Source organism: Aquarana catesbeiana, linkage group LG01 (genome assembly GCF_042186555.1).
Source record: "Aquarana catesbeiana isolate 2022-GZ linkage group LG01, ASM4218655v1, whole genome shotgun sequence".
Classification (NCBI taxonomy): domain Eukaryota; kingdom Metazoa; phylum Chordata; class Amphibia; order Anura; family Ranidae; genus Aquarana; species Aquarana catesbeiana.
Window position 1 is genome coordinate 982,077,031 of NC_133324.1, and position 12,948 is coordinate 982,089,978.

Below are 12,948 nucleotides of genomic sequence, written 5' to 3' on the forward strand. Positions count from 1 at the left end.
TGGTGAGCATGAAGAGCCAACTTTTGTTGTTGTTAATTCAGCCAATAATTGTCTGATGGAGCATACACACGGTCAGATTATCCCACCCAACACGTCCGTCAGACAATTATGGCCATAAATCTGGATTGTGTGTATGAGGCTTAAATGTTACTGAAGTGGGTTTGTATTTAGAAAATGTTGTTGTATTTCCTGACATGAAGCAAACAAGGATTGGGAGTCGTTAGCAAATAGTTCATTTTAGGTGTCCATACACTATACAATCTGATTGTACAATCTCCTTCAGATTTACCAAAACTTATATAATGGGAGGACACACCGGCTCACCGATCTCTGTGTATCCAATCAGGCAGGCCCTTGTACTACATAATTGATGGAGATTGTACAATCAGATTGTATAGTGTATGCTGAGCTTTACAGAACTCGGGACACGTTTCTCCTGATTCCAATACTACATCTCTATCCACATAGACTGCTATCTGATCTCTCATCTCCTCCACTCTACAGATCAACAGATCTATGCAAGATGGAATGAAGGAATCAAATGTCTGTATTTAGAGAGAATCAGGAATCACTGATCAATTGTATTGTAAGTGTGCACCTGGGGGGAGGGGTGTGATCTGCTGGGGGGAGGGGTGTGATCTGCTGGGGGGAAGGGTGTGATCTGCTGGGGGGGAGGGGTGTGATCTGCTGGGGGGGAGGGGTGTGATCTGCTGGGGGGAGGGGTGTGATATGTTAGGAGGGGGGAGGGGTGTGATCTGCTGGGAGGGGGAGGGGTGTGATCTGCTGGGAGGGGGGAGGGGTGTGATCTGCTGGGGGGAGGGGTGTGATCTGCTGGGAGGGGGAGGGGAGTGATCTGCTGGGGGGAGGGGAGTGATCTGCTGGGAGGGGGGAGGGGTGTGATCTGCTGGGAGGGGGTGTGATCTGCTGGGAGGGGGAGGGGAGACACAGGTGTGTACTAATGAGGTCAGCTGACTTCCTTCCTGTGTCTTATTGGCTTCTCAGTCTGATATCTACAGACCAGCAAGAGATGAGGTGTTATAGGAAATATAGGAAACACGCAGGGAAGGTCTTCTTCTCTCAGGTACAGAAATTGTGTAGATTTTGCAGCAGAGGTACATTAATGGTATATTAGTACATAGGGGGGGAGGGGATTTGGCCTTTAATGGTGACATGTGGAGACACTCATCTGTCAGGGAAAACGGTTACAAATGTGACCAGAGAGGACTCATCGGTGACATTTTCTGTGAATGGAGAACTTTTGATGGGGTGACATGTGAACCCCACCAGGATGAGGCCACCAAAAACCAGACAAGTATGTATGGGGGGGAGGGGTGAGGATTGCTGGGTGACGTGCGGAGAGGTCATTAGGACTATACAGGATTTTATTTTACACAACAGTTTGTGGAGCTCTGGATAAAATGTATATATAATATATACACTTCCCACACTGTATATACAGGAAGATGTAGAAATCCAGGAAGTCTCCTGTGTATAGAAACAGGAAGTGATGTGTGTGCTGAGGATCACTAAACACAACATTTCACACATCAAACCCCGGGAACATGAAGACATCTCCCACACTTACCTTCCAAATCAGGAACATCTCCTCATGAGAAGAAAGTCATCTCACTGACAACTACAAGCAGCCCGAGCAACAGTTCTGTGCGCTATTGTGACCATCTATGTGCGGGAAATTCCCATTCTCTACATCTTCTCACCAGTCATCACTATGATTATTTCACTAAATGGTGTTCATGGGATGGGAACTGGTGATTAGAGAAAACTAATAGTATGAAATGTTCAATAGATTACCGAGACCATCCCCCCACCAATCATTGGGGCCCGAAAATCTACATTGGAGCAAATAGAAGATTTTTTATTTTTGTGTGTGGTTTTTTTTGTTTTGGATTTACACTTATTTCTCTATTTAATGACTTCCATGTGTGCAAAATAAAATGATTTTGTAGCCAAGTAGATTTAACCCCTTCAATACTGGGCACTCCCCTCCCCCCTTTAAACAAACAAAAAAAGACAGAACATTTTGAAAGGGGGGGGATTTGCAAACTTTTATAACAAACTATAAAAAACAGTTTGTTTTTTTTTTCCCATCATTGATGGGCTCTGGTAGGGGACACTGGTGGGCATTGCTTAGCAGCAGTGACTGTGTGGGATCGATGTCCCATTTTACACAATCCGGTAATCTGCTGTCCTAGGCAACACCAAAATCGGGGCCCCCATGTAAGTTTGCCCCACCCCTTCCTGTTTAATAAATGTGACTTCCTCAAATTGAAGGACTACAAGTCCCAGCATGAATCCCTGAGGTCTCTTCAGTTCATGCTGGGACCTGTAGTCTGTCACTAGTTGACTAGCTAGGGGAGGGGGTGTGTCATGAGCTCTGAGGGGCTCGTGCTGGGACCTGCAGTCCTTCATATTATTTTTTTTTTTTTTCTTTTGGGGGGTCACATCCATATCTCACGGGCTCATGCTGGGACTTGCAGCCCTTCATTTTTGGGGGGTCACATCCTTAGATCTCACGGGTTCATGCTGGGACCTCAAGTCCTTAACTAGTTGGGGGGGGGTGTCACATCCTCGGCTCCGAGGGGCTCATGCTGGGACCTGTACCCCTTCACTTTGGGGGGTCACATCCCCCCAAAAGTAAAGGACCACAAATCCCAGCATGAATCCCTGAGATCTAAGGATGTAACCCCTTAGATCTCAGGGGTTCATACTGGGACCTAAAATCCTTCATTAGGCAGATGGGATCAGTGGCAGTAATGGGGGGGTTCAGGGGCGGTGATTTGGGGGGGGTTGGGTGGAATGGAATAAGTAACTCTCACTTGCTGTCACTCGGTGTGAGAGACACCTCCTCCCCCCCCCCAGCTCTGTGCCCCCCGTCCATGGGTAGGTGTGTGTGATGCACCTACCTCCCGCCTGTCCTCATCCTCTGGACCCTCAGCCTGGTCAGCCTGTCTTCCTTTTGCTTTCTCAGTTGGGGGTGGAGAAGAAGTTGAAGTGCAGACTCCTGGAGGAGCCAAGGGTGCTGAGACCACAGCTGCTCAGGTCAGGGTGGTCACTGTACTGAGGTCCGGTGCATTTTTTTTTTTTTTATATATATTCCGGTGCATTTTTGATGTGTTTTACTGTGTGCCAGTACAGTCCATTACAGGAAAAATGCAACAGGTGTGTGTGGTGTGTGTGTTTTTTTTTTTTTTTTTTTTTCTGGCACTGATCACACTGGTGTGAACGATGCCATTGGAAACCATCTAACCTACTTTTCCATACATTTTTGATGCAGAAAAAAACGCACTGCACTGTATGTGGTGTGCAATTTAAAATCACAGCCTAAAACCCAGCAATAGGAGCATCCCAATCGGTGCGATGCCACACCAATTCCCAAAAGTAGCTCCTGCACTACTTTTGGTGACTTCCGGAGCGATTTCAATAGACCTCATCTGTGCATGAAAGCGCACGGATGTCTTTCAAGTCACACCCCCCCCCCCAAAGTTGGACTGAAATGCTGCTTTGAAATGGTGTGAGTTCACATGAAGTCGCTCAATTTCAAAGCCGTTTTCAGTGTGAAAATTAATAAATTAAATGCACACAAGAGACAGGCTGGGCAAATGAAGTGGGGGAGGGGAAATTTCTGTTACAGTGAGAGACATCTTATAGCCCACTTACACAAGCCACAGCTTTTTGCACCATGTGCATGTCTGGAAAACACACAGGGCTCTGATGTCATGGTTGGGATTTGAACCCACAACCGTAGTGACGTGAGGCAGAAGTGCTAACCACTAAACCACTGTTCTACCCGTAGTATCACATAGAATATATAGTAGTAATATCATGATTCAAGAAGTAAGATCTATAAGATTAGATATTCTAATAAAATTTGAATTTGACATAAAATGTCATATACTAGAGATATAACTGTTTGTTATTTTATAGATCTGTGACGAGAGTCATTTTGGGTAGGGTGTCCGAGAACCCCAGTCTGATCTGTATATTGTCTCATACTGTTGTGGACTCTTTGGGTCTTAGGGGTGTGGTTGTATTCCATTGTTTTTATTGTCTGTCAGCCTTGGAAAAAAAGTATATTATGGGATGTATGTCTCGGTGGGGGGGAACCTCCCGCAGCCCCTCCCTGATGATGAGACTGTTTACTGATGAGAAGCTTGAATACACCTGACCTGTGTGTCTATTGGTATTGGACAGTTTACTCCACCCTACATTGACTTATGGATAGTGACTGGGTGATCTATGGGGTCTTGGATAGAGCTGGTTCTGGACAAAGGAAGCATTTACGGCAGACATACTCTTGTTGAGGACGGAGGTCCATTACAATTGGGGATGAGCCGAACACCCTCCGGTTCAGTTTGCGGCAGAACATGTGAACAGGCAAAAAATTAATGTGAACACCTTTAATGTCTATGGGACACGAACGTGAAAAATCAAAAGTGCTAATTTTTAAAGGCTAATATGCAAGTTATTGTCATCAAAAGTGTTTGGGGACCCGGGTCCTGCCCCAGGGGACATGTATCAATGCAAAAAAAAGTTTTAAAAAATGACGTTTTTTTGGGAGCAGTGATTTTAATAATGTTTTAAAGTGAAACAATAAATGTGAAATATTCCTTTAAATATCTTGCCTGGGGGGTGTCTATAGTATGCCTGTAAAGTGGCGCATTTTTCCCGTGTTTAGAACAGTCCCTGCACAAAATTGACATTTCTAAAGGAATAAGTCATTTAAAACTGCTTGCGGCTGTAATGTAATGTCGGATCCCGGAAATATAGATGAAAACCAATGAGAAAAATGGTATGGGTCCCCCCCAGCCCACTACCAGGCCCTTTGGGTCTGGTTTGGGTATTAAGGGGAACTCTGCACCCAAATTACAAAAAAAGGCGTGGGGCCCCCAGGCCCTATATACTCTGAACAGCAGTATACAGGCGGTCCCCGGGTTACAAAGAAGATGGGGACTGTAGGTTTGTTCTTAAGTTTAATCTGTTTGTAATTTGGAACAGGTACATTTTGTAAGTGTAGCTCCAGCCCAAAAATCTATTTTTAAGCTTTTTGGATAACATAGGGAAGGGTTATCACCCCTGTAACATTTGTTTTGCTGCCTGTGCACCTCTTCAGAAGATTTCACCTCACTTTCTGTCCCAATGACAATTGGATTTTGAAAAATTTGGGTTATTAGGGAAACAAGGATTGGTGTTAAAGCATCGGTGGAGGAGACACCTCTTCCCATATTAACTCTTACAGGAGAGAATTTTCCTTCCTAGTCGTTTGTAAGTCGGATGTTTGAAAATAGGGGACCGCCTGTGTATATACTATACAGCCTGCCCTATACACTCTGCGGAAATTTGGGCCTTAGGTGTTGGTGGTACCAGAACACTGTAAGTCTTCAGTTACTCTTGGTGGGCGCTGGAACATGCCCTGCTGTGAAATATTATATAAAGAATTGTAATTACATGCCACTGTTAAACAGGGGTAGAAAAATTGGGCCTTAGGTTGTGGTGGCACAACACTGTAAAGCCTCACGGATACTCTTGTTGAGTGCAGGAATGATCCCTGCTGTTAAATTTTTGAGGGGCAGAAAAATTGGGCCTTAGGCAGTGGTGGTGGTGCCCTGAACCAAAAATATTCTTAGAAGCTATCATCATGAAGATTGAGAAGTAATAGAATAGTCATTCAGCATAATAGGATAGTCACTCAGCATATGCAAGGGATCCCACACCCATAGAAAATCAATCGGTTACATCAGCATCAGGTGCTTGGTAGCTGGTGATCCAAGTCTCGCTCACATTCATAAAAATGAATCAATCAACAGAGCCTGTGGACAGGTGCACTCTGTGATCAGATACAAAACCTCCAGCAGCACTGAATGTGCGCTCAGAACGCTGGATGCAGGACAGGCCAGTAGCTCAATTGCATATTGAGCAAGCTCTGGCCAGCGGTCCATCCTCAAGAACCAGTAACCCAGTGGATGTTCTGTTGGAAAGGTCTCAAAGTCTGATCTTGCCCCCAGATATTCCTGCACCATGTAATTCAGACGCTGGCGATGGTTGCTGGAACCAATCAGACCTTGAGGACTGAAGAATTGTCTGAAGGCATTGGTCAGCCAGCCACCTTCTCCGCTGCTCTTTCTGTGACTGAACGAAGCCTCAGCAACACGTTGTCCAGCACCAGGAAGTTGTAACCTCCCAGGCTCTGGAAATGCATTGCACAAACCTTTCTACAAGACCTCCCGAAGATGTTTCATCCTCTGCTCCCTCTGCGAAGGCTGGATAAGTTCTGCAACCTTACCCTTGTAATGTGGATCAAGAAGGGTTGCCAGCCAGTAATGATCCCTCTCCCTGATACCTCAAATCCTAGGGTCCTTTCGCAGGGTTTGCAGGATCAGGAAGGCCATGCATCATAAGTTTGCAGAGGCATTTGATCCTGAGTCCTCTGGGTCACTAATGATCACATGATCCTCAACCACCTCCTCCCAGCCATAAACTCCATGGGTTTCTGGGGACTGAAAATGATCCCTTGAAGACTGCTGCTGATGCTGATTGTTATACTCCACCTCCATGCTAACACAATCCTCAAGGGGGCCTTGAGAGGTAAGGAACAGGTAAGGAATCCTCCTCTTCCTCCCGCTGTTCTGCCTCAAGTGCCCTGTCCATTATACCACGAAGCGTGTGCTCCGACAGGAAGATAAGAGGAACAGTATCACTGATGCATGCACTGTCACTGCTCACCATCCTCATGGCCTCCTCAAATGGTGACAGGACAGTGCATGCATCCTTGATCAGTAGCCACTGGCATGGCGAAAAAAATCAAAGCTCCCCTGACCCTCTCCTGGTGCCATACTCACACAGGTACTCATTGATAGCCCCTTGCTGCATGTGCAGCTGCTGCAGCATTGCCAACGTTGAGTTCCACCTTGTGGGCATGCTGAAAATGAGGCGGTTCTTGGGCAGGTTGCATTCCTTTTGAACGTCAGCCAGCCGAGCACTGGCATTATATGACCGGCAGAAATAACTACAGACTTCCCTGGCCTGCCTCAGGAGATCCTGTAAGCCCGGGTACCTGCTCAAGAACCACTGCACCACCAAATTCAGGATTTGAGCCAAACGGGGAACATGGGTCAAGTGTCCCTGTTAGAGGGCGGAGAGGAGGTTGGTGCCATTGTCGCATAAAACCATTCCTGACTGAAGCTGGCATGGTGTCAACCACCTCTGAGCCTTCCTCTGCAGAGCTGACAGAATCTCTGCCCCAGTGTGGCTCCTGTCCCCTAAGCAGACCAACTCAAGCACAGCATGGCATCTTTTTGCGTGAGTGCTTGCGTAGCCCCTTGAACGCCTACGGACCACCGCTGGTTCAGAGGAGGAGGCCATAGAGGAAGAGGAGGAGGTGGAGGAGAGCTGTGGCAGAATCACCGCTAGTATTGTGGTGGCGGAACAAGCTCCAACAATACTGAACCCTGTCCTTCATCCTTCCCAGCTGCCAGCAGAGTTACCCAGTGCACCATGAAAGAAAGGTAATGTCCCTGTCAATGCCTGCTGGACCATGAGTCAGCGGTAATATGCACCTTACTGCTGACCGCCCTGTCCAACGAGGCCAAGACATCACCTTCCACATGCTGGTAGAAAGCCAGAATGGCCTTCTGTGAAAAGAAATTGCATTTGGGGAGCTGCCACTGAGGTACCGCACATTCCACAAATTCACGAAAGGGGGCAGAGTCTACCAGCTGAAAAGGCAGCAGTTGCAGTGCTAGTAATTTGGCCAAGCTAGCATTCAGACGCTGAGCATGTGGATGGCTGGGACCGAATTTCTTTCGACGGTTTAGCAACTGGGGTAGGGAAATTTGCCTGCTAAAATCAGATGTTGGTGTACCGCTAGCAGATTGGCCGCAAGTACTTGGGACACCTATTACTATACCTTCATTCCTCTCAGTGCAGGTTTCTGAGGACTGGAGGTATAGTGGAGTTGGAGATCCCAGCTGATGAGGAGCTAGGAGAGATACGCCTTGTTCTTGTGGGTCTTTTAAGTGCTGTTGCCAACGGACTGCATGGGAGGTTGTCATATGTCTGGTCAAGCATGTGGAGGTCAAGCAGCTGCTGTTTTGGCCATGCTTGATACGCTTCAGACATTTGTTGCAAACTGCAACTGTGCAATCTGCTGCATACGTGTCAAAGGCCCACGCCAAAGAACTTTATAAAATATGCGGAGAGTCCGCAGCGCCCTGCACCTGCTTAGCTCTGCGGTGTGATGCAATGGGTGGCTGCCCTTAAGCTACCCCCTGGAGGGCATCCTGCCTCCTACCGGGCACCAAAGTAGTCACTGACCTCATCATCCCCTCCCTCCTCGTCACTGGAGCAAACTTGGCAGTATGCTGCAGCTGGGGAACATGACTGCCAGTTTCTTGGGCACCCCCTCTCTCTAGGCTCACGTTACTCCCTTCCTCAACCTGGGTACCATCTTCGGAGCCTTCAAATTGCTGCACATCCTCCTGCAGCATGTACCCGACACTGTCGCCGAATAGTTTGGGGGACTCCTCCATGCATGATGGGGCTAGGGAAGGAGTGACTGTTGACATGGAGCTTATGGAATAGGCCGCTTTGGCAGCTGCATTGGCAGGCAAACTACTCTGAGCCTGGGTGACAGAGGATGAGGAGAATGAGGACGGCTTTGTTATCCATTCCACCAACTCTTCTTCATGTTGTGGCTTAATAACACAGCCAGCTGCAGAAAACAAGGACAAGCGTGCCCCATGGCCACGTACTGAGGATGCCCCGTTGACTGTAGACACAGAGTCTGCTTGCCCTCTTTTAGTGGCCTGTGAGTGTTTGCCTCTCCTTGGTGGCCTTCCGGACATGCTGTAAATTTTGTTTAGCAAAATCACACTACACTGTATTGTGTACTGTGTACACCACCAGAAGTCTAATAGCAACTATGGATGCACTGTATGTATTGTGTACACCACCAGAAAAGTAGTAGCAACTGCACTATGGGTGCATGGTACTGTGTACACTGCCTCATAGGTCGCATTGATAGGCGGCACTGATCTAGAAGAGGGGGAGATTCCCATTGAGCAGTCAGGGAGGCATGTAAGAGCCACTCAGTGTGTGAAACTGTAATGTAATGTCACTGCTTGTGGAGGAGCTGTCAAAACTCAGCGCTGATGTCGGGGGTGGGCGGGACTGAACAGTTAGCCTATCAAACACAAGCCAATGGGATAGGGGCTGGGCAGGCTGCTCCATGTATGTGGCTGCGCCCCCTTTCTTAAGCAGTCCAATCATTGACTGGTGTATGATAGCTGATAGGGGGTGGAGCCACATTAATGGAGCGGCCTGCCCAGCCCCCTATCCCATTGGCTTGCGTTTGATAGGCTAGCTGTTTTGTCCCACCCACCCCCCAACATCAGCGCTGAGTTTTGACAGCTCCTCTCTGCAAGCAGTGACATTACATTAGTTTTGCGCACAGAGCGGCTCTTGCATGCCTCCCTGACTGCTCAATGGGCAACTGTCTCATAGGCAGCTCCCTATACAGTCTCTTACAGCATTTTACAGCAGATCTCCAGGGACACATTAGGGTGTGCCCAGGCACACCCCCTGCATACACCTATGTGTGTAGGAATATACAGAACTTGTCACCTCGCCCTGTGTAGGAATGAACATAACTGGGCACCTCGCTCCGTGTAGGAATGTACAGAGCTAGTCACCTTGCCCTGTGTAGGAATGAACATAACTGGTCACCTCGCCCTGTGTAGGAGTGTACAGAACTGGTTAATGAGTGTCAGATACTTTCACTGTCATTCTCTCTCTTCTGCTCTCAGCGATGGCGTCTGCTGATCTGAGGAAGGAACTGGAATGTTACGTCTGTCTGAACAATTATATAGATCCTGTAACCCTGAAATGTGGACATAACTTCTGCCGGGGCTGTATTGGTCGTGTGTTGGATACACAGGAGAGGTGTGGAGGGTATTACTGTCCTGAATGTAGAGAAGAGTTCCAGGATCGGCCTGCACTGCACAGGAACATAACACTACAGAACATAGTGGAGAATTTCCTGTCTGCTCAGCCAGATCAGAAGAAGTCCGGGTTCTTCTGTACCTATTGTCTTCACACTCCTGTACCTGCTGTTATATCCTGTCTGATGTGTGAAGCTTTTCTGTGTGTCAATCACCTGACAGTCCACAGCAAGTCACCAGAACACGTCTTATGTGTCCCCACCACTTCCCTGGAGAACAGGAAATGCTCCGTCCAACACTCACACCTCCAGGCTGGAGGACCAAATATTGGGGCTGTACAGCAAACATCGGGAGTTACAGACATTTTACTGGATGTGAGGACAGCTGGTCATCTTCTACATATATCAGATGACTGGAAAACTGCATCCTTCTCATCATCACATCAGCATCGCCCAAAAACACCAGAGAAGTTTCAGGGTCCTCAGGTGATGAGCAGTCAGAGGTTCTCCTCAGGGAGACATTACTGGGAAGTGGATGTCGGGGGGGCAGATTACTGGAGAGTCGGGATGTGTTACCCCAGTATAGACAGGAGAGGAGATCAGTCATGGATTGGATATAATCAGAAGTCCTGGAGTTTGGAGAGGTGGGAGTTGTGGGATAATCAGTACTCAGTGATACATGACAGTAATAAGACCCCATTACCCGGCGGTGTCTCCAGTAGGAGAGTCAGGATAGATCTGGATTATGAGGCCGGGCGGATCTCCTTTTATGATCTGTGTGACCCGATCCGACATCTCCACACCTTCACCACCACCTTCACTGAGCCCCTCCATGCTGGGGTATGGGTAGGGGGAGGTTGTATAAGGATATGTGGGGGGAATCAGAAGTGAGAGATCTGCCCAGAGACATCACAAGGTGGATTATCTGATTTGTTTCAGTTTTGTATGTGTGGGGATGGTTTAGGACCCCTGCCAGGTATTTACTGCTATCCAGTGCTACATTAGAGCGATTTCCCCCTCACTTCCTGTCCCTTTGACAACATTTCACCAGACCGGAAGTGAGGGGAACTCTCCAATAGCAACACAGACAGATAGAGAATTCCTTTCTTTAGTAAATTAGGGGAATGATCAGAACCCATCAAGTTTTTATTTGTCTGTGTCCCTCTTATAGGTTTTCTTTAATTTCTTGTCTGATAAAACATTGTCACCAGGACAGCAAGTGAGGGGACATCTCTCTAATGGAACCCCGGATAGCAGTAATAACCTGACAGGGGTTCTAATCCTCCCCCACTCCATTCAAATCTAGAACAATAGGATTTGTCGAGACACACACTTTTATATCCACAATGAGAATTCCTACATTTCTGTCCTCACAGGTTCCTTTACATGACCAATCCATGGATCTGTGATTGCTCCTCCCCCTCACTGTGATTAGCACTATGAATACAGCCAGTACTAGTCTTGTTCCTATTGGTTATGATGTAGAGGAGCGGGGATTGTGGACAGGGGGTATACAGTCTCAGGAAGTGGAAATCCTTGGCTCTGTATATAGGAATATTGATCAATGATTGGATATAGATAGAACGATGGGAGGGATTAGACGATGACTACAATCACCATTAACCCCTTTAGTCCCGGCACCTCTATGATCTTTATGGAGCCGAGCAATTGTTCCATTTCCTCTATGGCCCTATTCAACTGATAAAGAGAAATAATTCTCATATGATTTACTAATGATGAAATGACATGACTAAGTGCTTATATGCTAATGTTAGAGAACCTGTTGTTATTATATAAAGAATCTGTCTAGAATGACTTTACAGAAAGAGGTTATTAGAACAAATTGTTGTTCTCGGGATCCTTGGAAGGTCTTGTTGGGGAACATAGAGACAGTAGGTCTCTTTCTTCTACAATGAGGGATTTGGGAGTCTGGAGGTGGGACAAGCTGATAAGGTGTTCAGAGATAACAGAAATGAATGTCTCTTGTAATGAATGATGTGCTGCTTGTACAAATTCTTCAGTGAATGATTCCATCTGTAAAATGTTGATGTTTGGGAAGATCCTCCATGACAACTGTCTAGGATTGGAGGGTAAAAGCCTCCAGTATGATGAAGAGGTCAGATCCTTGGTCCACCTGCCATGTCTTAGGATCTCCACACATCTTCATCTCTCTACTTTCTAATCTTTACTTTTACTTTGTAATTCTTCTCTTCTAAATAAACTTCCAGAACCTTCACCGGGATCAGAGGTTGTTATTTCCTCATCACATTTCACAAGAACTTTGTAATCCCGATGGAACACATCCATCATTTTATTGGGACACACAAGGCTTCCTGTGGTCAGGATTGTCTTACAATGTTACATTTTCCTATATATAAGACACAAACACATCACAGAATGGAAAAAATAGATCTCCTTTGCTTGGTATGACCAGTGTTCATGTTACTGTAAAGATAAAACTAAAGCACACAGATATTTATTTCTACTACAATTATTGTTCCTCGTTTGTTTTCTTGTCCTGAATGAGTATTAAGAAGTAATGTCCGCTATTCTGTAACGTTACATGTATTGAACATTTACACTTACATATCTATTATATGGGAATATTTTTTCATGTTAAATTCCTTTTTTAGGAGACTTTAGAGTTCTACTTATTTATGTTCATTCTTTAACCACTTGCCGACTGCCTCACACAGATATATTGTGGCAGAATGACACGGGCAGGCAGAGTAACGTATGGGTGCCCGAGGTGGTCGGCATCGTTCCAGGAGCGATCCGTGCTGGAGGGGAGGCCACCGATTCATGGCCATCCCCTCGCGATCGCTCTTGATGAATGAAAGCTTCCTCTGCTTCTGAACTGTAAACAGAAGCAGAGGAAGTGATGTCATCTCACCTTGTGGATCCTTTTTGTTCCGGCGCCCGAGGAGAGAAGACATCAATGTGAGTTTGCACTAACACTAGTACACATAGGCACATAAAACCCACCCCCCGAT

The 12,948-nt window shown here is 46.7% G+C and overlaps 1 protein-coding gene across 1 annotated transcript; it reads left to right on the plus strand.

Annotated features, from left to right (window-relative positions):
* Positions 1-9,823: 9,823 nt before the first annotated feature.
* On the plus strand, positions 9,824-12,380 carry LOC141129064 (E3 ubiquitin-protein ligase TRIM39-like). Its single transcript, XM_073616826.1, has 2 exons — positions 9,824-9,889; positions 10,268-12,380. The coding sequence occupies exons 1-2, from the start codon at positions 9,824-9,826 to the stop codon at positions 10,844-10,846; spliced, it is 645 nt and encodes a 214-aa protein (XP_073472927.1). The 3' UTR covers positions 10,847-12,380.
* The last annotated feature ends 568 nt before the right edge of the window (positions 12,381-12,948 follow it).